The following is a 23,900-nucleotide window of genomic DNA, read 5'->3' on the forward strand; positions in this document are numbered from 1 at the left end:
TCAGGCTGCCTATAGAAGAAAACAGGAATCCAGGCCTGGGAAGTGGGAACGGTGGGGGCAGAAGAGACCGGAGTTGTGCCTCACAAGGGAGAGACTGAACGAATGGAAGCACAAGTTGATTGGGAGTGAGGTCAATTTTGTTTTAATAAAGTCAACACTAGTATTAATAGAAGCCACTGACATTAACAACATCCTTTAAGCATGTTGGGTTAATTATTTATATGCATGACCTCCTTTTAGTTTCATTGCCACCATGAGGGAGGTACTACAATTATCCCATTTTTACAAGGGAGGATACGGAGTCTCAAGGAGGACAGCTGGATTGTCCAGGGCTCTGCTGTTTGAGTCAAGGAGCCGGGATTCAAAACCAAGGAGTCATGACCCAGAGCCCAGCTCTCTGCTGCCTGCTCTAGGTGCCCGGCATCACCCCCCTCCTTCTCTGAGGAATGCAGAGGGGGAGGAGGGTGGTAGAAAGGGAAAATCCCACTAAGGAGACGCTCCAGCCCAGCAAGCTTGTAGGGCATGGGCCGGAGGATAGGACATCTGAGTCCACCCAAGTGGCATTGTGGACAAAGTTCTGGCAGTGAGAACAAATGAAGAGTCTTGCTAACAGCCAGCTGTCTGTAGAGATGCTGATTCTGTGACTAAGAGAATGGGTGGAGATAAGCACCAAGAAGTGGGCACGGGGTAGGGAGAAAGGTGCACAGTCAAGGTCTTCTAGGGCACAGACAAAGGGGGTCAGGCAGCTGAATGTCTAAGTCAAGAGCTGAGAGAAACCATCTGCTAAGAAGGTACAGGTTTGTCCCAAGACATGTTGAAGGGACTCAAGGGATGGAATGTGTCCAGAGACAATGTGAAGACAATGGACAGAAACCGAGAAAACTGTGCTATTCAGCAAAGACTCCTGTTTTCTTCTGTAAAAATAAGCAGATAGCGTGTATATGCATACATACGCTTCTGCGTCTGCCATATAGCTGCTTTCTTTAGAAACTATAGAAGGCGCATTTTGTTTGGTTTACAAGGAAGGCAGGAGGCCTTCAAAATTCTCTGAGAAACTAACTCTGTCTTCCACATGTGAGATTTTTAATTACTTCTAGGCGGTACAAGTCTGGACAAAGTTAGTTGAATGGTGTTATGCTTTTAAGAACTAAAAATGCTACAAACGGTTTGAGTATCGCCCAAGAGGTGCTTGGCCACTCTGAGCCCAAGTCACTGACGTCAGTAGCTGCGCTTCGGGCATAAGCGCTTACGGGCTCTGGACGGAAGCATGGCATGCTTACAGCGCTCCCGGGATATGCCATTTTCTAGCCTTATTTATGTTAGCTCTTCACCCTAAAAACACCACAGAGCAGCTTACCTGCTTTAGCCATCTGTACAGAAGGCGATTTCTCCCGTTTCTAACAATAGAAAACTTCCCAGTGTTAACGTGTAGCAAAAAGGAGAAACAAGAGAAAAAGAAAAAAAAAAAAAAAGCCTCTTTGGTCCGCCCTCCCTGGCTGTTGCTACCTTGCAGTTTATGACATGCAGATAGAGGGAGGTCTGGTGAAGTGAACAAGGCAGCCGGAGAGCTGGTCCATTCCCGTGGAAACCACGAATCCCTGGGCACAGGCAGCTCTCCCTACTTTCCTGCGGGATTTCTTTTGTGCGACTTTGAGAGGGGCTCATGAATGATTTCTCAACGTGTGCCTGGCTCAGGCAAGCCCCACAGGGAGGGAGCAACCCAGCTGAGTGGGGGCAGAGCCAGCAAACACAGACCGCGCAGCGCTGGAAGTGGTTCTACTCGTGCATGCAGTTTTTGAAGTCAGCAAAACAGAAATCAAATTACTATTCTATTATGCTGGTCGATGCTCAAGAAGGGACTCTATGCTCGCTTACTTACCATGAGAGATGCGGCAAGTCACAGAACAGCAAAGTATGTCTAACGTGGGGACCCTGAAGACAAATGTAAGTTCTCATGCTGCTGTATTTTACTGCCGTGCGATTTTCTTTCTGGCTTGAAATCGTGCTTGGCCAAAATGTTATCATTTCCATGAGAATTGCTAGCGTGGAAAGTTGTCTGATCTTTGCTTAAGACTTTTTTTTTTCCTTCTTTTATTAACTAAGAATAATGCAAATGGAAATTCCCGACAGCAGCTGGGAAATTCCCAACATTCAGCCTCAGACTTAGAACTATAACCCCAACTAGATTCAATTACTATGGGATTAACACTGGATGTATTTTTAACGGATTTTCTTAATGTAGAATGCCTCCCGCCCCACTGTTTTGGACTGCATGCTATTTTAATACTGCTGTGGCTAAACTAGTGTGATCAACATAACCAACAGAATGAGGTAGAGCTCAGGGAGATTCCTGGTAATCACCAAACTTTTCTTTTCTGGCCAGGATCACCTTGTTTCTTCCTGAATCCTCAAAACTCTGCAACCTTTGTTAAAAAGTTCATTCTGCTTTTTTGACCTTGCTTTGAAGGAAAAAAAAAAAAAATGCAACCAACAAGACTCCCCTAACATTGTAAAGGAAAGAAATAGAAGAAGCCACTGCAGTTCCTCAACAACCATTGTGATCATGAGGGAAAAAAGGCAACCCAAGGAGCCCAGCATGTACACCCGCTTCCGTGTGACAGAGCGTGAGGACAGAAAGATGAATGGCGGGCTGAGGCTCTGACTTGTTAGTTTTCCTTTACTTCAGCTGCTACAAATTCTGGCTTAGCAATGGATGTTCTTTTTGAAGAAAATGCTTCCTTGAGCTCCACTACAAACTCCTTAGTGCAATTACATGACGACACAAGGCTCTACAATAATGACTTTAACAACGGAGAAGCTAACACTTCAGATGCATTTAACTGGACAGTGGACTCGGAAAATCGAACCAACCTTTCCTGTGAGGGCTGCCTCTCACCACCCTGCTTCTCCTTACTTCATCTCCAGGAAAAAAACTGGTCTGCTTTGTTGACAGCTGTAGTGATTATTCTAACCATTGCTGGAAACATACTCGTCATCATGGCAGTGTCCCTAGAGAAAAAGCTGCAGAACGCCACCAACTATTTCCTGATGTCACTTGCCATAGCTGATATGCTGCTGGGTTTCCTTGTCATGCCCGTGTCCATGTTAACCATCCTATATGGTGAGTGGCGTTAGTTTCCCAGCTATACCCACCCTGGTAGTAGCATGTGCATGTGAGGAGCAGATGAGCTGGGGCTCAAGGGACAAACTCAACACCAGGGCTTATTTATAGTCAAGGGTCTACGGTGTCATACTCCTTAAATTTAAAGTGAACTTTCACATATTACACAATCTGACAAACTATTATTGGAGAGTTTGGGGCTTTGGGACACGTACATTTCATCTAGTAATTTTAAATGCCCCCAAAGAAGTCATAAAGCAGTAATCTGTCCTTCTGAATCCCCTTGATTTTCACTTCTGTAGATTCCCAAGTATTCCAGCCTCCGGGACAAAGCACAGTGGTATCTTTGTCACAGTTTTCAGCACTTCCACTGGAGTGGTAAAACCTTCCCAGTTGCCTTAGAACAAACATGTGCAGAGACAATCTCAGTGGTGCAGCGGGTGTGATGTTAAAATATGCAGATTCTCCTTTAGAATAAATGAATTACTCCAGTGTCAGTTGTTCCTACCCAGAGAAGCTAATTCGGAAGTGTGCCTCTGAATTATGCCCTCCGCTCTTTAAAAACACAGCCACACCAACTCCTCCCGTCTGGTTTGGAGGGTAGAAAACAAAAGGGAAGACATTAATCCTGCTGTCTCCAACAGTTTCAAAGAGTCAGACCTCTTAGCAAGTCAGCAAACACTGGGACGGCTTCAGCAGAAAGCAGAATGTGAGGTTTTCAAGTCAGGAGTAATACAGCCGGGTTTCTTTTTAAAACAATATTTAGACTGACATAGGCACACAGTCACTCAGAGCTGGAAATACATTATGGTCAGTGTAAGAGGGGATTTTTCTGGCCAGGTCTTAGGGGCTATATATGTATCACCCCAGCGCCGAGTCTGGAAGAGGAGGGAGATGGGCAACGCAGAGCAGGCGCCGGTTTGCACAGGGTCGATAATGCTTCCTTGCAAGGCCAGCCTCCCTTTGGCCACTCAAATGTCACACCGGGATGATTTCATTAAATTCGCCGTCATTTCCCAGACAGGCTGCAAAGGTTCTGGCTTCCTCAAACCCCACCCCCTTAGAAGGCGAACTCCGGGAGTTGCGGACGACTCCCAGAGGTTCTGTCAGGGAACCAAAACCACAGCGCGGGGCGGGGGCGGGTGACCCCAGTGGCAGGTGGGGGGCAGGCACCCGCCAGCTGGGTTAAGAAGCTAGGACCTGGCCAGGGCCTCCCGCTCGGGATCCAACTGCGCCCCCTGGCGGCGACCACTCCGCGTGCAGCCTGTTCCAGCAGGAGTTGGACCTCTCCCCGAACCCACCACCGCAGGGTGAGGAAACGCTCCCTCTCTATCCTTGCCTCGGAAACCAGACTAGGCCCGCCCCAACTGCCTCCTCCCTGCAGAGCAAACTCCAGAGGCTAACATCAGTTCCGACCAGACGGAGCGGGGCTTCCCTCTAGGCACTGCAAATGAAGACGCTCCTGTTTTAGGTTTTCGTTGTTGGTTTTTTCCCCCTCCAAATAATCAGAGTGAACAGCATTATGTTAGGCTGGTATCCTGCACCCTTTACTTTCCTAAATATAGGTGATGGCATTTTCACAGAGTCTGTTTGCGAATGTAGTTCATTCAGCTTTGTGAGTCTGGAATATCGCAAAGAAAGGCAATCTTTAGGACTTGCCTTTTCACAAGCACACAGATGCAACATCACTGCTTACACAGCTATCAAAACTAATACAGGTTTACCTGTTTGAATCCCTCTCCAACAAAGACAGGGCACTTCAAATATGCCTTATGGACCCTCCTCCCGCAGAGCTCTTCATATTGGAATCATCAGGGACAGATTTGCAACACTTTGTTTGGGGCCCACCTCCACCCACACCCCTAGGCCCCGGGACCCTAGAGAAAAGCTCTCCAAGCTGATTGCAAAGTGGGGGGGGGGGGGGGGGGCGGCGGGCTGACAACCACTGCGGCAGCAGCTGCTGCCCAAATGTGATCCTTCGACCAGCAGCACCACCTGGTGACTTGTTAGAAATGACTCTTCTGCCCCACTGCAGATTCACATCATCAGGACCTCCAGGTGGGGTCCGGCAGTACCATTTTAAGACCCCATCAAGGAAATTCTGAGGCTCCCTCAAGTTTGAGAGCCACTTCCCTGAAACAATGGTCAGGGCAAGAACACCATGCTTTTCTGCAGGTTTCCCCTACCCACAGGCACATTCCAAACTGGAGTTAAACATCCCCAAATATTATGTAATTACTTTGTCTTTCCAAATAAAAATATTGTCCATCTGGACCTTTTAATCATTTATTCATTCACACCAATAGCATTGATTGGGAGACCACCAAATGCAATCACTGTGGAAGACTGAGGGGTTCTAGTGATTCGCAGGTGGGTCGAACCTCCGGGACCCTACAACATGTGTAAGAGGTGAACTGAAGGCAGTGCACTACAAGAGGAGCTTCAATAGAGGGGCTCAAAATACATCGAGGCTGCTAGCTCATTAAAGACAATAAAGGTCAATTCCGTTAGGCAGAGGAGATAGATCAAGAGAAACCCTGAAGACAACCCACGTTAACCACAACACCCTGGCCTAACTGCAGCCACAAGAAATTTCCAAACCTTGTGTTCCTCAGCTAGTATGGGCTTATTGTAAACACAATTTTTTTAAGGCTTTTTAATATGTTGAAAATCCGTGGTAATTGCCCTTTGCCAGCACCTGTGCCTTTGCCCAGAATGGAAACCCTTCCGGCACGGTAAGTGCCACCCACCAAGAGGCCAGAGGTCCCTTACTAACGCTAACCTTCTGCATCACAGGCTATCGGTGGCCTCTACCTAGCAAACTCTGTGCTGTCTGGATCTACCTGGACGTGCTCTTCTCCACGGCCTCCATCATGCACCTCTGTGCCATCTCGCTGGATCGCTACGTTGCCATCCAGAATCCCATCCATCACAGCCGATTCAACTCCAGAACTAAGGCATTCCTGAAAATAATTGCTGTTTGGACCATATCAGTGGGTAAGTTGGGTACAGGATTTCAGGGTCTCATTTGAAAGGACAGGTCACACCTTCCAGAGGGACTGGTCCTGTTTTGTTGCCCTGAAACCTGACACCCTGAATCTCTGGGTGTTTTTTTGCTGTTGTTGTTGCCAGAGAAGGTATAATGTAGTCATTATCAGGTTTGCTTTAGGAAGCAAAGTCTATTAACGTCACTGGCTGACAATGTCAAGCTTTCACAGTTAAGACCATACATACCTACAGCGCCAAAATTAGACCTAACTGTGCCAAAGCCACTTCCAGATGCTTTTTCCCCATCTCACACTTTCGAACTCAGTTCTCTACAATTCCCCCGGAGACCTCAGCATTTGTCATCACCAGACTGTGGTCAGTTTAAGACTACAGATCCCCATGCTGAACAACACACAGCTTCTGGAGACTGGGGAAAGGTGCTGGATTCTGTAACTCAGAGGCACAGGACAGAAGACTTGCAGAGGCAGTACTTGCTCAGGGTCAAGACGTTTCTGCCTGCCTCATGCCTCTGTAAACCCTGGTCCTGTTATGCCACCACACCCCAGAAGATCTCAACCCCCTTATGTTGATCACACACATTCACCGCTCACCAGGATTGATGTTCTGTCACACACCCAACAAACAGGAAAGCCCGGGTAATGGAAGCCAGAGGGGCAGCTCCCAGGTAACTAAGTCAGTTGCACCTGTCACCTCAGCAGACTTGGTTTATAACCAGATTCCCCCAGGGTTTACTTTAAAGCTGCAGAACTTCACAGGCAATAACACTGCACCTGCTTATGGTCACATGGGTACCAGCATCTACTAACATGAGAGACTATGGGATTTGATAGCAGGCTTGAGTCTACCCCACAGCGTGTAATAGAAATCCTAGTTCATAGCTAACACGAGGATGGGTTTTTTTTTGAGTTCCCATTGTTTGCCTTGCTGCTACAGATTCCTCTGCAGAATAGGTAACTCCATCTTATGGATGAGGGAAGTAGGGTTCAATAAGTGAAAAGACTCCTGCACAGCTAGCCAAAAGGACTCCCACAGCTAGCACATAGGACCGTGCCAAATTATGATGGAAATGCTAACAATCTGCATGATTTTTTAAGTTGTGTAGAGTCTTCTATTTTCCACTTTAAATTTCCTATTGCAGTTTGAACTAGATAGATCTCATTAAGCTTATTTGATCAATTAGGGAGCCAGAGCAATGAAAGGTCTTGTGGGCTTGCCAGATCAGCTCTCCAACTAATGGTGGGACTGGGACTCCCACCCTTCTGGCACCAAGCCCTGCACTTACTGCTGAATGACCACCTTCTTTATAAAACCATATTTGCTTTACCAAAGTTTGTTGTTTCTGCATCTATGCAATCTTAGACTCGCTCACTTTCAAGAGAAAGACTAGTGACTCTCAATCCCAGCTGCACCCCTGGGGAGCATTGTGATTTAATTCTTCTATGGGAGGGTGATTCTAAGAGTACAACTAGGGTTGAGGAGGACTGAAACAAATAGCAAGAGGTAATTAGCAAAAGTAGGCAATAATTCAAATGAAGTAAACCATGCTATAGTCAAGTTTTACCCTTGTACACTGTCCCATTGGTGAGACAGACACTAGGAGCACTACCCATCTTTTACCTTCTGCTGTACTAACAGCCCTTGCCCCATCTTAGTCAAGCTCAATAGCACTAGAAGTAAGGGCTGTTTCTGAGCAAAGACTACCAACCCGGCAATGTTTAAAGCACCCTACAGGAAATCAAGTGCAGAGAGGTTGCACAGGACGACATCACTCCATTCAGCCATCACTCCAGGAGGAAGGCAGGCTGCAAAGGTTGTGGGAGTGCTAATAGGGGTCATCATCAATGAAGCCATGCTTACAGCATAGCTACTATGTGCTTAGCACTGAATGGACCAAGTTATGTATTTGAAGACCTCCAACAAGGTGGTGGGGGAAGGCAGGTAAGAAGACAAAAATGGAGTTTACCTAGGCTCTATATCGCAGGTCTGAGATGTAAGGCTGAGTAGAGGACAGTTGGGGGAAAAAATTCTTAAGAACCCAAAGGAGCTTAGCCTAACTATTCTGAATTTTCTTGTGTTTCCATTTCTATTTTACATTTAGATACTTAGTTGAGATGGAATTTTGTGTATACAAAATAACGGGTTCTTTGACTAACTTCACTTAGCATCATACCCTCCAGTTCCATCCACGTAGTTGCAAATGGCAAGATTTCATTTCTTTTTGATTGCCAAGAAATACTCCATTGTATATATATACCACATCTTCTTTATCCATTCATCCATTGATGGACATTTGGGCTCTTTCCATACTTTGGCTATTATGATATTGCTGCTATAAATATGGGGGTGCATGTGTCCTTCGAAACAGCACACCTGTATCCCTTGGATAAATGCCTCGTAGCACAATTACTGGGTCATAGGGTTCTTGTACCAATGAACATAGCCTTTTAAGCATCTATTGATAGATCAATAAACTGAAGGGGAAAAACTGGTATCTTGTTTTCTTCCTAGATTTGAATTTGAACTGCCCTTGCATTCCTGCAATACGTTCCTAAATGAAATTGTTTTTGGAGGACCTTGTTAGTTTTTCTTAGAAAGATTCTTTTTCTAGCTACAGTAAGTAAATTTGGGGCATTACTCCCCCCTTCCACCATGGTCTTTATTTAAGTAGGAACATTCTTTAAAAGCTAATATAGAATTTAATTCCAAATCTCTCTTCCTGCTACCTTTTCAAATGTTATCTTTAATTGCAACCCTAACCTTTCTTCAGTGGTTATTTACATTTTCTACCTTGCCTTGGGTTAGTAATTACAAAGTTAAAATTTTCTATCATACTGATTATTATTAAATGCAATTCTTGCCTTAACATCAAAGTCAACTGATCTTAGTATAGCTGTGCCAGTTCCCTTTTGGTTATCATTCTTTGGATCTATCTTATTCCATCTTACTACTGTTACTTTTTTGATTTAATAAAGTATATTGCTTTTAAGCAGCAAATAGTTTTCTTTGTAATCCAATCTTTACCTTTTAATTGGAGTATTTACTCCATTTATATTTCATGTAACCCATATATGCAGTATTTGGGTTTAAATTTACCCAGTTATTTTTCTTTGTATCTTCACATTTATTCTAAAAAAATTTTTTTATTATTTTCTTTATTTTTGAGAGGCAGAGACAGACAGAGCATGTGTGGGGGAAGGGCAGAGAGAGAGGGAGACAGAATCGGAAGCAGGCTCCAGGCTCCGAGCTGTCAGCACAGAGCCTGATGCAGGGACCGAATTCACAAACCATGAGATTATGACCTGGGCCAAAGTTGGACGCTCAACCGACTGAGCCACCCAGGCACCCTATCACATTTATTCTATATTCTGGTTTCTATCCTTGCTTCAGTGGCCTCATCAAGAATTATTCATTCATTATTCCCTTTATAAGCTTGTTATTTCTTTTAAATCCTTTTAGTGATTTAATATTCATTTTTTTTTTTTTTTACCTAATAGAGTACAACACAAATTACCTTAGTATTTGTTGGATAGTGGAAAACCTTTGGAATAATTTAACCCATGTACCCCTAGATTTCCTATTATTTTTTCCTATTTCCTAATTTTAAGAATCCTTTTAAAACCCCTAGGACTCAAGTGTTCTTCTCCCTACTTCCCATATACTAACCATTTCTGTTGCTGTTCATTACTTTGGTCATTTCCATGATTCTGCTGGCCCTCATATTCCTTACTTCTGAAGAATTTCTTTTAGCCTAAGGATGTAGTTTTCTTTCAGCTTATTATTCTCAACACCTTTATTTTGCTGTCTTTTTTCAAGCAGGATTTTTGCCCAGTCACTATTTCCAAGTTTCTAGTTTTCCAGCAACTTAGAAGTGGCATTCTCCAATTCTAGTTTTTAGGATTTTGTTTGATTGTGAGAACTCAGCTGACTTAGTGGTGTTCCTTAGAAACCACCATATCTCTTGCTACCCTTTGCTGCTTTGGGATTTTTTCTTTGTATCTTAGCAATTTTACTATGATGGGCGTACATGAGGTTTAGCTTTGGTTTTGTCCTGCATGGTCCTTTTATCTATTATTGTATTTGTTACTCAATGTCTTGTTAATTTAGCAACACTATTGGCCATTGTCTTTTCAAGTACTGCTTCTGCCACATTCTCTCCCCCCAACACATTTCTTGGACTCCAGTTTCAGGGATGGTGGAACTTTCATGGTTAGGACTCAACTTTTCTACTTTTCATCTTTAAGTCTTTAGTCTGGGCAGTTTTACTGCATTTTCTTCTGGATTATTAATCCTCTCTCCAGCTACTTCTAATTTGCTGTTCAACCTACGTATTATAGCCTTAATAGTTCACTGTGTTTTCAGTTTTGATATTTCCATCAAATTCCTTTTGTATGTATTTAGTTCTCTGGAATAATTCTCCATGTTTTTAACAGTTTTCTTAAATACTGAATCACAGGTGTCTATATAGCTGAATTACCTGGGGATTTCTATTTTCTGGGATCTTTTTTCCCTTTGGCTCTTAGTATGCCTGGTAATTTTTTTTTTAATACTGGACACTGAGAAAAATTGTGAACATTCTCTCTTGATAGGGGTTCTTTAGCTTCAGCAGGCAGTTACAATAATCCCCTTAATCCAATCAGGGATTGAGTTTATTTTAGTCTGACTTCATAAGCACTTATTTTTAGTTTACCCTTATACCTAAGGGTATAGTCCTTCATGACTTCAAATGAAAGCCTCAAGCGTTTTCCATTTTGCGCAACTCTGACCACCTATCTTCTCAGCACTTTAAGGACTGCTGCTGACTCTTCAGTTACTCAGCCTCTCAGTCTATTCCTCTAACTAACTGGTATATGACTACTTGGCAGAAGTGGATAACGTTAATACATTCTTTGTGCTCCCTTCACTCCTGAATCTTAATTCCTGAAATCCTGGCTGCCTTGGTAGCCCTAACTCCAATTTTTGATCTCCCTAACTCCTGAGACAAGGCTTTGGGCCTTGAGTTCTGCTTTATTTCAAACTACTATTACCATACCTTTTCCTCATTTGAAATTGTCCAGTCCATCTTTTCTCCTCTCATTTTTGTCATTGTTCCTTTTATATTTTCACAACTTGTGTTTAACACACCATCTGCCTACCTCTGCCTTTTGAGGAAGAAATTCAGCCTATGTTACTGTCACAATTGACAATTTTATTCTTCTATTTCATATGCTTTCCTTTGTAGTAGCTCATTTTCCCTTTCTCAGGTTTACTCAATTGTACAAGGCCTTCATTTCCTTCACCCCATCCCAGCAGTTTGGATTAGCTGGTTTTTCCATTCCTTTCATTATCCCAAATCATTTCACTGATATTTCTATTAATATATCATAAATAATCCTTCTAAGGTTGTTTCATTTCCTCGTTCACCTTGAGGCCAAAATCACAGACTTTTCCATAACTTTAAAAGAACTTAGTAGTGAAATAGCTTTTTAAGTCAAAAAAATGCACAAACTGTCAATATCCAGACATACCTGAGTACCTGAGAAAAAATTTTATGGCTAAAAAATCAATATGAACAGTCAAAAGAAAAATTTCTGTGTGTATGAAGAGACCAAGGGTTGACATTTCCAACCTACAGTAAGTACCTACATTTTGAAAAACAAAAAGACAACCCATAAAAAAACTAGGAAAAATATGAACAGGAACAAAATGGACGATAAATGCTGGGGAAAAAAGGACAATAAATCGACCAGAAAATGCTTAGCTTCTGTAATAGTCACGGAACTGTAACTTAAAACAATGCATTACCATTGTTCACCTGTCTCATTGTTCACCTGTCTCAAAGTTAAAATGAGTAGGGCACCACACTAGGTGTTTCCATGTGTACTCACATTTGTGTGAATATGAATTGCTCTTGGACAGTCTAGCCAAAGTTATTAGAATTTTACCTACTTCAGATCATCTGTTCTACAAAAAAACCAAAGTAGATGTAAGAATCTATGCCTACAATATTAAGAGGTGCAACAGTCTTGGGAAGTAGCAGAAAAGAAGGTTGGATTATGGTTTGTTGTATTGTTTTTATCCTAATTACAGAACATTTTATAGCTCTTAAGAATACAGAGGTGGGGTTATTTGATATTCAACTGGAAAACTGGCCATGGTTCTAAGTGAAAAAAGATTTCAGCATGGTGTGGACGATATGAGCCCCTGCTGGTAAAGTAGGAATTTATGGAGATCTATTAGCAAGGAGAATCTGAGGACTTCACATTTGCCAACAAGGTGAAATTAAGGGGGAAAAATGGCAGGATTATCATATTTTCCCTTGTATTCTTCTGTATAGTTTTGTCCCAAATATTGTGATGATGATCAAGAATGAAACATTTCCATCTGTGGTATGGGAGAGGCTTCATGGAGACGGTGGCAGACCTTCCAAGTTGGCTTGAATCTAGCATACAGCAAACCTTGGGAACCACAGCCTAGATAGCTCGTTTTCTCCTGCACTTGGCGTTTCTGAGATTTGCTGCTGCCTCCCCTGCTTACTGCTACCAGCTTGGTCATTTTGCCATTGCCAAGGCTTTCATGCAATTCTGAGGCAAATGAACGTAATTACAAATCAATTGCACTTTCTATTCGTGAGCTTCTTTGAGTCAAGAATTGATGACAGAAAAGATTGAGGCATTAGATTAAGAATGATCCCAGGGTTCTTTGGATTTCATCATCCCTTCATAAACCCAATTCCCATGATCAGAGGCAACCATGACTTCGCTACAACGTATAAAATAAGCAAACCCTTTCCCCTCAATGATTGCCTTGCTTATGTCATGTAACAAGAGAAAATACTTTATTCCCCAACTGTCTTTAACAAGTCTAAGTATAGATTAGATGGAAAAAGTGAAATAGACTCTCTTTCACAGTCATTCATGTGACAGGCAAAGACACCTATGTAAATTTTTTCTTGCATTTCAGAAATCTATTTGCAGCTCATGGAATCATTTTTTAGTACCATGGGTCCAAAAAGAAAGATTTTTTGCCTCCCTCCTCAAGGCTATGCCTGACTATGTATTCTCTACATTACTACTTTTATAGTAGGATAAAGGCCAGCTGTGTCACATGTATTCAGAACCTGTGTTTTCACAAACTGACAGCAGACAGAAATCCTCAAATTAAATGCCTCGGCCACTAGGTACAACCTCTTGCCTTCGAGCAAGTCAAAAATTTACCTTCTTAGTGCAGATTGATAAAGAAACTGAGGGACAGTGGAAGGATCTCGGTGTAGCCTTAATATTTTGTATAGGACTTTGAGTATCTTTAGACAATTTTCTATCTTGTTTGGTATGGTCGGTCGGTCACAGATCTGGGTTATAAGGTAAAAGCCTGGAGCATGGCTATCTAACTGTCGCTCCTAATCTCTGTGACAGAACAAGTTTTTACTAACCTCTCTGTACCTTAGGTTCCCCAAGCACGATGACAGTAATAGTACCTATGTCCTGACATTTAGGGATTGAGTCAATATAGTGTTTGTGTCTTAAGTGTTACAACATGTAAACCTTTCTGTAAGGTTCTTGGGTTTTTTTCCTAACAAGTTATCAGGATTAGCATTTTGTCTCTTTTCAGGATTGATCCATGTATTCCCAGTACGTTACTACTGGTCACTTGACATTGGTGGTTTTTACCACAGGGATTTTTGTTTTTGGGTATGTTCTTTTCTTCTTTAGGTCTTCTGAATTTTGAGTTACTAAAATTGCCTTTCTAAGTTCTTAACAATATAAAATCAATAAAAGTAATGGAAGATTAAGTCTTTGAGCCATTTAGAGAATTTAACCTGCAATTTTATTCTTTCTACATTGCTACTTATGCCTTTTTTCCCCCTGATTTGACATGCCACTTTATCATAATCTGAGTCCCCATATATGTATTTGGGTTTATTTCTGGACTTGTTTTGTTCATCTGTTTATTCTTTTACCCAAGGTGTATTTTGGATTAAGAATACATAATAGCATTTATTATCTTATATCAACTCCCTCATTCTTTCAGACTTACCATGACCATTTTCACTTGCTTTGAGTTTTAGAAATCACATCTAGCTCCAGGGGGGGAAAAATAGTTTTATTGAAATTGCATTTAGCTTAATCAACTTTCTAGAACTTTTGGGTGGTATAGTGTATCTTTTGGGTCTTTTCTACTTTTCTGTGTTTTTGTAAGCAGACTCCAATTCAATATGGAATGAACTGAACGTATAGAAACAAATATAACTCTAAAATTCTAGCATTTGGCATTTTAAAAAGCCATATGCACATAGGTCCAAGAGAAACAATAGTGAACTATGCTTCATTTTTCTATCAGATCCTATCTTCTGGGGGAAAAAAAAACTTACAAAATACAAACTGAATTAACTGAATCAAATGAGCTCAACACCAGTGTTCTGCTGGCCTTTATGCTGGGGCCAATTCCCAGCTCCACTGCCTGAAACCAAGTATCTAAGGAGTCTGCCTGGGATTCTGTCCTCTGGAATCTGACGGGTTTATGCCCAACTCCCTTACTGCCAGGAGTCAGCCCAGGAAGTGGGGTCCAGAGACTCAAGCAACCAGGACAGGAAGCCAATGGGTCACCTGTTCTGTCTCCCACTGCTGGGAGATCACAATGTAGGCTAGCACCTACCAGGACACAAAGGCAAACCTGACGAATTAATCTACATCTTCCTTCCCGTTGGTTTCTGTAGTCATTTCATCTCCTGGGTGAAGTGAAATTGCCCCCCCCCCAACTTTTTTTTGTTTGTTTGTTTTGCCTCTGCCATACTGCATTGTCTTAATCCAGGACCTCTGGGCACCACCTCAGCCTGCAGGTGAGTGGGCCAGTGTCCACGGACAGGGATGCTCACAGCCACACACAGATGGCTGTCCTTCCCAAGAGGAGCACAGTGCCAGACAAGCTGCCAAGTGGCCAGCCCCTGCAGGGCCTCTACCCACTCAACCCACCTTCTCTTATCCCTTGAGTTCCACAGTCCTTTCCTTTTCTGCCCACAGGTGCAGAATTTAGGGACCTCTTCCCTGCTGACCAGCGCTTCTCATACTTAGGAACACCACAGAAAGGCTAGGCTTTTGGAGGACATGTCCTTGATTGTCCTCCAGGATGCTCGCCCATGGATAGGAAGCCATTTAATGGTCCACGCAGCTCAAAACCTGCCAGACTAACAGCTGACTTCTTTCTGCATGGCAGACTCAGCCATAGCTATGGGACAATATGCTCAATAAAATGACACTTAGCATATACTCTCCAGGGTTACTGGAAACTGGTGAGAACATTAACAACTGATTTTGGTGGTAAAGAAGAAGGGCTTATACTTTGTCTGTCTGCTGCTGTGGCCTGCTTATGGACTTTTTTGCTCTTTTTATCACTCCCTCAAGGAAAATGAGGAAGGAAAGGAGGGACAGGGCTCGGACTTTTGTTGCCTCTGACCATTTTTTAAGTTTTACTTAGAGAGCGTGTGCACGTGAGGTGCGGGTGACCTAGAGCAGGGGGGGAAGATCCCAAGCATGGAGGCCGACATGGGACTTGATCCCGTCAACTGTGACATCATGACCTGAGCTGAAATTAAGAGCCGCTCTGCCTTGGGTGACTGAGTCACCCAAGCACCCCACTTCTGGCCATTTAAAGCAGAGGACTAGCATCCATATACTGCCCCTCCATGCCCATGGGCTGTGTCAGGAAACTTCAGGTTATGGAGGCTTTTACTTTTTCCACATCTAACCACTCCTTCTGGGGTAGGTGGTAGGAACCCTCCAGTCAGAGACTATGGTAGATCATCTGATTGATAGGTTATCACCAGCACCCTTCATGTCCTAGTACCTGCTTCTTCGTTGGCCCAACAAAACTCCAACCCTGGATCACTCAGACCACCAGTCCTCACTGTTGCTGCACCCATGTAACCAAGAGCTTTTGGAGAAATTAGCCCACTGAATTTCATGGCACCATAGATCCCTGGTTTCCAACTTTGCCTGGACCCTCACTCTGGTCAGTGCTTTGGTTTGTCCCTAGTGGATCTTTCAAGTCTTTTCCTATTTAAGTTTTCTCAACCTCAGACATTCATTCTCCATATAGATAACCTTATCCCATTCTCCTCTAAGAAAAGGCCATCAAGCCCAATTCCCCCTTTCCCTACTTCTACTTCCCATTTCCAATTTCCAAATGCATTCTGGGACCATCCATGTTCTTCTGTACTTTGGGGAAGGACAGGAAGTAGAGACAAAGTGTCTTCAACTCGTCCCCATCCTCTCTGATTTAGCTCCTTAACAATTACACCCTTGCTTGTTCCATCTTGTCACATTGTTCACCCTCAAAGCACCATCCAGCTTTGGCCGCCCTCCTTTTCATTGTTCCCAAGGTCACCAAAGCCTTTCTCATTTCCCGTATCTGGAAGGCTTTAATAATATACTCAAGTAATATGTAAATACCTTCTCAATGTGAAAGTCAAGCAGTTCGGACTACAGAGAACACAAAGTCGCTTTCATCTCTTCTGCCTTTCCTGAACCCACTGGGGTAACCTTGAACCTCACCTTACCATTCAACACGGAGCACAGGCATGAGAGGAGCAAGCGAGTAGTACCGAGCAAAGATCCCTCAGATTTCAGCCCTTTGACAATGCTCCTCAGTCCCCTTTCATCTGTCTCTCCTTGGACTCTGCACTTCAAGCTGTTCCTTCTAAACCATGCTGGCCTTCGCTGCAGTTGCTCTGGTTTGGCCCTTTCTTCAAGTTCTGCATTTTCTAAACCAGATCCCATCTGCTGTCCTCCATCATTTGTGAATTACTAATGAGTGTACATTCTTTACATGGGTTATTCCAGTTAATTTTGACCTGTGCGTTTTGTTTTTTAATCAAAGGAATTTTAGGGTTGTCTACACAACCCTGATTCAAAGAGATTTCTCATTCCTTGTCTATTCTTTTATGTATTTAATTCAGATTAATCTCTCCTTCAAAAAATTCCTCTGTTCCTTTACTACCTCCCAGAAGAATCACTGTGAAGGTTTATATGAGGAATCATATTTACAGGCTACACTCAGATAATTAAGACATGACCAATTCCCACCCCATTTAAGGATACCACTTAGGAAACACATTTGATATAGGAACTTTGGAAACCACCCTGGATATAGGAACCCAAGATCTGATTACTCAGGGATCCTTTTTGCTTCCGATACAGCAGTTACCCCATCTAGTTTTTTGTTTGTTTTTGTTGTTGTTGTTTTTAATTTTAATTAAAATTTCATTTCATCCAATGAAAGATACTCCACCCTGTCTGGGAGAAAGTTGATGCTCATTGATTGTCTTATTTGGCCCAGTGGTTATTGTGTCTGCCTTACGCACTGGCTAATGAACCCCTCATAAATGCCCATGTTGTACTATAAACCATGTACCTGTGGTTTCTCTACTCAGAGGGAAAGGAGAGGGTCCTCTTACATTTCCCAACTACTTAAGTTCCCAGCACCTTCCTGTACATTCCTACTAGCATTCTATTGTGGCTCCCATCACTATTCAGGCATCACCATTCTTAGATGTATATTGAGGCATTACCTTTTGGATGCCATGATGAAAAGTCACCAAGTCTACCCTATCATTCTGGCTTAACACACATGCTCCCCCGACGTATACCTGAAGACATTATTTCTTTTAATTGGTCTCCTAAAGCCACCTATCAAGGAATCAAACACCTAGGAGACAAAGGCAAAGTGTATTTAGCCACATAGAGGAGCTCAATCATGTTGTTTCAACTAAGTAAATCAACTAGAAAAGGATGGAGGAAGACCTGGAAGAATGGATAGGGAAGCAAAGGGAGGGAAAGCAATAGGGTTTCTTCAGAGGCCCTTGTAGTTTTTCCCTGATACCAAGTCATATTTAAAGTAATAGGTCCCCTATGCCACCTGTTTTACATACAGGACCTCAGTTAGCCAAGCGTAGCTTTTTTCAATATTCAGATGTAAGGTCTGTTACCATAGAAACAGGTTTGGCAAGAGGGGTCAAAGCAGCAGCAGACACCTACCATAAGCATTACACTAACTTCAGGCAAATGTTAAAAGTTACACTTTGGTCTCTTCTATAACTTGGTGCTTTAAACTCAGCAGGAGAGCTTTATTAAGTCAAGCAAAAATAGTTATTAACGAGGTTTCATTTTTGACTTAGATTTCTCATAAAATTGACAGCAGCGGAAACTTTCAGATTCTGGGTATGGTGTTCAGAACCGCCCCCCACCCAGCCCTTTTCTCCGTGAACTGTCATAGCCACCACTTGCTCATCTGCATATTTTGAGATATTTTATGGTTTAGCTAAACACTTGGATTGTTAGAGAAAACTGAAAGACTCAAAGAAGATGACTGAATTGTGAAAGTGAAGTGTTTCTCTAAGCATCCCTAGTAGCCATTCTCAGACCAGTTTCTGAAACCATGTGCAACAAAATTGACAACCCATAACTGAAGACCATCTCCACCCTTGGAGGAGAACTTCCTTTGTGTCTGAAGGAGGACTTTTCTGTAACAATGGAAGTACCTTAAAATTACTGTAAAATGCACGTGCTTGGGGCCCATTCCCAGATCGTCTGGTTCAATAGGAACAGAGAAGCCCAGGAATTGGTATACCTCAAGAAGCACTGCCCGGACTATCAGTTTGGCATTTGAATTTTTTTTTAATGTATATTTTCATGTATCATACTGCATGTATTAAGATTTCAGATTGCACGTATTTGTCAAGAACCAGGTCAGCATTTCCACTGGTACACAGCTGTTCAACCATGAAGAACATACTAGGCTTTTAACAAGGGGGGTGGGGAGGGGCAGGGGCAGGTCTTACTGGTCTGTGTTCTTTACTAATAACAGTAGATAGTCACTAATTTCTTGCATAACTGACCAATAATGAGCCAATCCCGATTTCCTCAGTTTTCCTTTCAAATCTGTCAAGGTAATAAAGTACTTTCTCACATCTAAAGGAAGATCATGATATATTTTACAGATATCAAGACCCATCAGTAATATTACCAGAATTTAAGAGGTAAAATACAATTAAGACCTAATTTCCCTGGAGCTCTTTTGAAAGGGTTTAGAAAATTTTACATCTTACATGGGATTTGTCTAGAATTAAATTACATTTTGATGATCCTAACTTTCTAATTCCACTTTCTACTCTTGGGTCTCAAGACCTAGAATGGTCAGCAAGCCTCTGAACAAAGATGCTTTTGTTCCTGTAGCAAAGAATTCTATTTCTAGATCTGCATTCAACCGTCAGAATCATGCTCAGAACAAGTTGTGTGTCAAAATATGGAGGAGAGCACTGAAACCACTTACTGGCCTGCCCAGACAGTGTTACCTCCAACTATCTGTTCCCCTATTTGGAAAGTGTGTCAGCTCTTCATAATTATTTTGAAATGGGGATGGTTCTTGGGGGACTAATTTACAGACCCTATTGAAAGAGTAATGCTAAATAGCCTAGCTTCAGAATGATTTGCTTTTCTTTTTCCATAAAGATTGAAGGCAGAGAAGACATCGCTTATTTAGCAACCCAATCAGTGGCTCAGCAGCGCGAAACAGGATATAAACAGAATTAGAGCAGGTGAGGAGTAATGAATCTAAAGGGGTTTTTTGTTTTGGTTAGCCCCGATCCAGTTTCAAGTAGAACTCAGTAGAGAGCAATCATAAAAGATAAGGTCTTACAATTGATATCCCTTGGTTTGTCAGGTCAAAATTGACTGGTTTAGGGGCTCTTAACAGATTTTTCCCAAGGATAAAATAAGAAGTCAGAACCAGATTGCTTTCAGAGTTCTTTAGGAAGATTGTTCCACATTAATACATGCTAGAAGCTTAAGGTCCAATTACTCTAAGCTGAAATAATTCTCACCACGTCAAAGACCCCTAAAAGTTAAAAAGGAGAGTAGGGATGATGGGTGTGGCTCATAGCAAGGAGTTCAACATTTTAGAGCGGCCTTGCAGCACCAAGCCCCTCTGTCCATGGTACATTGACATTCAGAGTTGAGCACCAACCAGGTAAGAAGCTTCACCGGCAGGATGAGCTGGGTATGCAGACCAAGGAGACCTAGGCTACCATCCAGCTTTCATCAGCATGTGGGCTGTGTCCATGCACTCGCGAAGTGCCAAGTTTGGACTACAGTCCTAAAGTCTGTAAAATTGAACCCTGAAGTCTTGGTATCAAAGGAGAATATTTAGGGAGAGCCCAAGTAAAGCTTAATTAGCATTTATTATCTCTAAACCACCAGTTTGGCTGTTCTTCACATTTTAGCTCAAATTAGATAGAATTCACCAGATTAAAATCGAGTATAACTGATATAGCTCTAAAATATGGCTCAAAACTCCAATAGGTAATTAACAGGTCATTAATATACACAAGGTTTTGAGCCAGGCAATAGCTTTCCTCTTTAAAGAAAAAAAAAAGTTGCAAACAGTTGCAATTTTAATCCTAGAACTATTTTCATCGGTCTCCCACGTAGAAAGTATTTTAGCAAAGATAATACCCTTCACGCGATTCTATACCCTAATACTCTCATAAGATTGTTTTGATGTTTTTCTATTTTTCCATTACAGGCTCTGTTATAGGGTTTTAACAGAGACAAGTTATTCCCTCATGTTGGTAATGCATACTGTGTTAGCAATCTCCCCGTAGTTTCTAGTTTTGACCAACAGTAGTATATTCAGGACATTCATTTGGCACTTAATAGCATTTACTATATTCTGTCCTTATGGTTGTCTACTTTTTAGTTTAGTACTTTCAGTTTCACTTGCCCATATTTCCTTCAGGTGCATTTACTCTGGTCCAAATGATTTCTTCACTGTTTTCCTATTTAAGCAAATCTGACCAAGGTTTTTTTGTTGTTGTTTTCATTTTTTTAAGGTCACAAAGGCATGTACTTTTCGAAACCAAGTTTTAACATCCAAGGTGCCATTTCACTATTAAGCATCTAATCTCACGGTTTCACCTTCAGAATCTTGTGCAACCATCACAGCTTTCCAATTCCAAGCTTCCATGCCAAGCAGAAGCTGACCATTAAGCAATTATTCCATATTCCCTCCTACCCTAGCCCCTAACTGCTAACCTACTTGGTCTCTCTGAATCAGTCTCTTCATTTCATAGAAGAGGAAATATATTCGTCCTTTTGAGCCTAGCTACCTCACTTAGGTTTTCAAGGTTCATTACACTATGTATCTAGAAACTATATTCCTCCTTCTAGCTCAGTAGCCTATTGTAGGTACATTTTTTGTTGATTTATCTGGTGGTGGACACCTAGGTTATTTTCACCTTTTGCCTATTGTGCCAACTGCTGTAATGGACTTTGGCATTCAAGGTTCTGCCGGAGTCACATTCTCAATTCTTTTGTGTATTTACCAAGGAGTAGAATTGCAGGTATTCTAGGTTTACCTTTTTGAAGAATTGCTACACTGTCTTCTACAGCATTACATTTCCATCAGCAACATGTAAGGGTCCCAGTTTTCCCGTATCAAAGTTACCTTGTTTTTTATTGTAGCCATACTAGTAAGGGTGAAGTGGTATTTCATTGTGGCTTTGAAGTTTATTTCCCTAACGACCGATGTTTTTTCATGTGTTTGTTGACTTTTGTGTGTCTTTGACGAACTGTCAAGTCCTCTGCCCATTTTTTAACGGTTTAATGTTTATTTTTCAGAGAGAGAGCAAGCACACATGAGCAGGGGAGGGGCAGACAGACACAGAATCCGAAGCAGGCTCTAGCCTCTGAGCTGTCAGCTCGGAGCCCAACGTGGGGTTCAAACCCACGAACCACAACCTCGACAACCTAAGTTGGACACTTAACCAGCTGAACCACCCAGGCACCCCAACTCTTCCCCTTTAATTGGGATGCTTAGCAGTATCTGAGTGGCTCAGTCAGTTAAGTGTCCAACTTCAGCTCAGGTCATGATCTCACGGTTCATGGGTTCAAGCCCCACATCAGGCTCTGTGTTGAACCCTTGCTCAGAGCCTGGAGCCTACTTCAGATGGTCTCCTCTCTCTGCCCCTCTGCCGCTCACGCTCTCTGCCTCTCAAAAATAAGTCAATGTAATAAAAAAAAATTTAATTGTGATGCTTATCCTTTGATTTCTAGGAATTCTTTACATATTTTGGACATAAGCCTTTCAGGCAACACTTGCAAATAGTTTCCCTTATAAGTTGTCCTTTTGACAATCAAAATTACACTTGTGCATGGAAGGATGTTAAGTCCAATTTACCTTTTTCTTCTGTTGCTTGTCCTTTTAGTGTCCTGGTTTAATCAGTTTTTATTCCTTTCATCTAGTTTCCTTCCTCCCTTCATGTTCCCTAAGGTTTATCACAAGCTATACTATTGTTAGGTAGTCAATTATCAAGGTTTAAATAGATTTGCAAAAAGTTGTTTCCTCTCATTTAAGTGTTGAAATCGTGTGTGGCACTGTTAATAGAAGTGAACCCTTCCATTTTCAGACATGGCAAAATGTCAGCAGTTGGCAAGTGTTGATGTTGTTTACAGATCACTTTTGGATGCTTCAAGGATAAAGAGCCACCCTAGATTTCTTTGGGGAAGTACCTCACGATAGATCATGAAAATAAGGTGTAGACAATGAAATACCCATGCAGTCAAATATAGAGAATTTAAGATATTCTACACCTGTGTGAAAACACGCTCAAAAGAACTAGGTATAATTACACATTTGATGGTGCTAACTCCTTCATTTAAGAGATAAAAAGAATCGAGCAATATTTTAGTCAAGTGTTAGGTAGCCTAATTCCTTCAGTCGGAGTTTGCTCTTCCTCATATGGTTGATTCTTCCCAATACATGATCTTCTGAATAGTTATTTGTTCTTGGCTTCACCCTCCAAGACCTTATAGGAAGGTTAAATCTCAATACCAAGCTGTCAGAGCTTTGCCGTCTAGGTCATCTACAGATTGCATTTCCAGCCACACAGCAGCCTTCGGTGATTCCATTCGGCTGGACTCTGACCCAGCTCTGGCAGCTTTGCACATCCAAGGATGCTGAGCTTTCAGATGATGCAAATGTTATGTGCTTCCTGAAGCCTGACCTCTCAAGGGAGAGGACATCCGCATGGCTTTAGAGATGGGAAGGAAACATTTTAAAATGGGAACGATTTCCACTGATCAGCTTTTAAATTCACAATTTATATCATCTAGGTTTCTAATTACCTAAGGAAACAAACTACCTAAGAATTGACCATCTCTCTGCAATACTGAGACAATTAATGAAATATCCTCTTTATATCCTACTTTATGATCTGGTTATTTTGTACCTCAAGACAAATGAGGTGTAGATTCTTCTGTAACTTCAAGTTTATTATTTCTTCAATTTAACTATTCTGTTCTAGCAAAATCTAATTAATTCAAATAACAGATGTGAAGAATTAATGTGGATCTTAGGCTTACCTCTACGTGCAAAGCTAACAAATTAGCTTGCCAGTTTTATAGATGCTGGCAGAGGATATCAAACTCTTGGGCCAGAGATTCCTCACATAGAGTATCCGAATATTCTTATCCTAGTTGCCCGAGCCCTAGTTCCCCCAGTATGCCACCCAGAGAGCCATCTCACAACCACACAGTGTACTGCATTACAGGAAATGAACCTCAGCTTAAACCCAAAACCTTCCTCGTGAGCAGTAAGCAACCAGCCCCTTGCTCCACATGAAGAGGTTAGCTCTGTCATCCAAGGCTGTTCACTTTTCAGACAGCCTTGAAGAGATGCTCTGGAGGAACAACAACTCGGAATTCTGTGGAGAATGGTCTCCCCAGTTTAATTTTTTTCTCCC

The 23,900-nt window shown here is 42.1% G+C and overlaps 1 protein-coding gene across 2 annotated transcripts in view; it reads left to right on the forward strand.

Moving 5' to 3' along the window:
* The first annotated feature begins 1,253 nt into the window (after window positions 1-1,253).
* HTR2A (5-hydroxytryptamine receptor 2A) overlaps window positions 1,254-23,900 on the forward strand; it is a 60,138-nt gene continuing 37,491 nt past the window's right edge. Inside the window, exons 1-3 of one of the 2 annotated variants that reach the window (XM_015068908.3) lie at window positions 1,255-1,944; window positions 2,384-3,121; window positions 5,918-6,118. In XM_015068908.3, the coding sequence (XP_014924394.2) occupies window positions 2,710-3,121; window positions 5,918-6,118 (613 nt within the window). In that variant the 5' untranslated portion in view covers window positions 1,255-1,944; window positions 2,384-2,709. Of the gene's footprint in view, window positions 3,122-5,917; window positions 6,119-23,900 lie in introns of both variants that reach the window. The other variant, XM_053215511.1, reaches the window with a different exon arrangement.

The sequence above is a fragment of the Acinonyx jubatus genome, chromosome A1, assembly GCF_027475565.1.
Source record: "Acinonyx jubatus isolate Ajub_Pintada_27869175 chromosome A1, VMU_Ajub_asm_v1.0, whole genome shotgun sequence".
NCBI classification, from domain to species: domain Eukaryota; kingdom Metazoa; phylum Chordata; class Mammalia; order Carnivora; family Felidae; genus Acinonyx; species Acinonyx jubatus.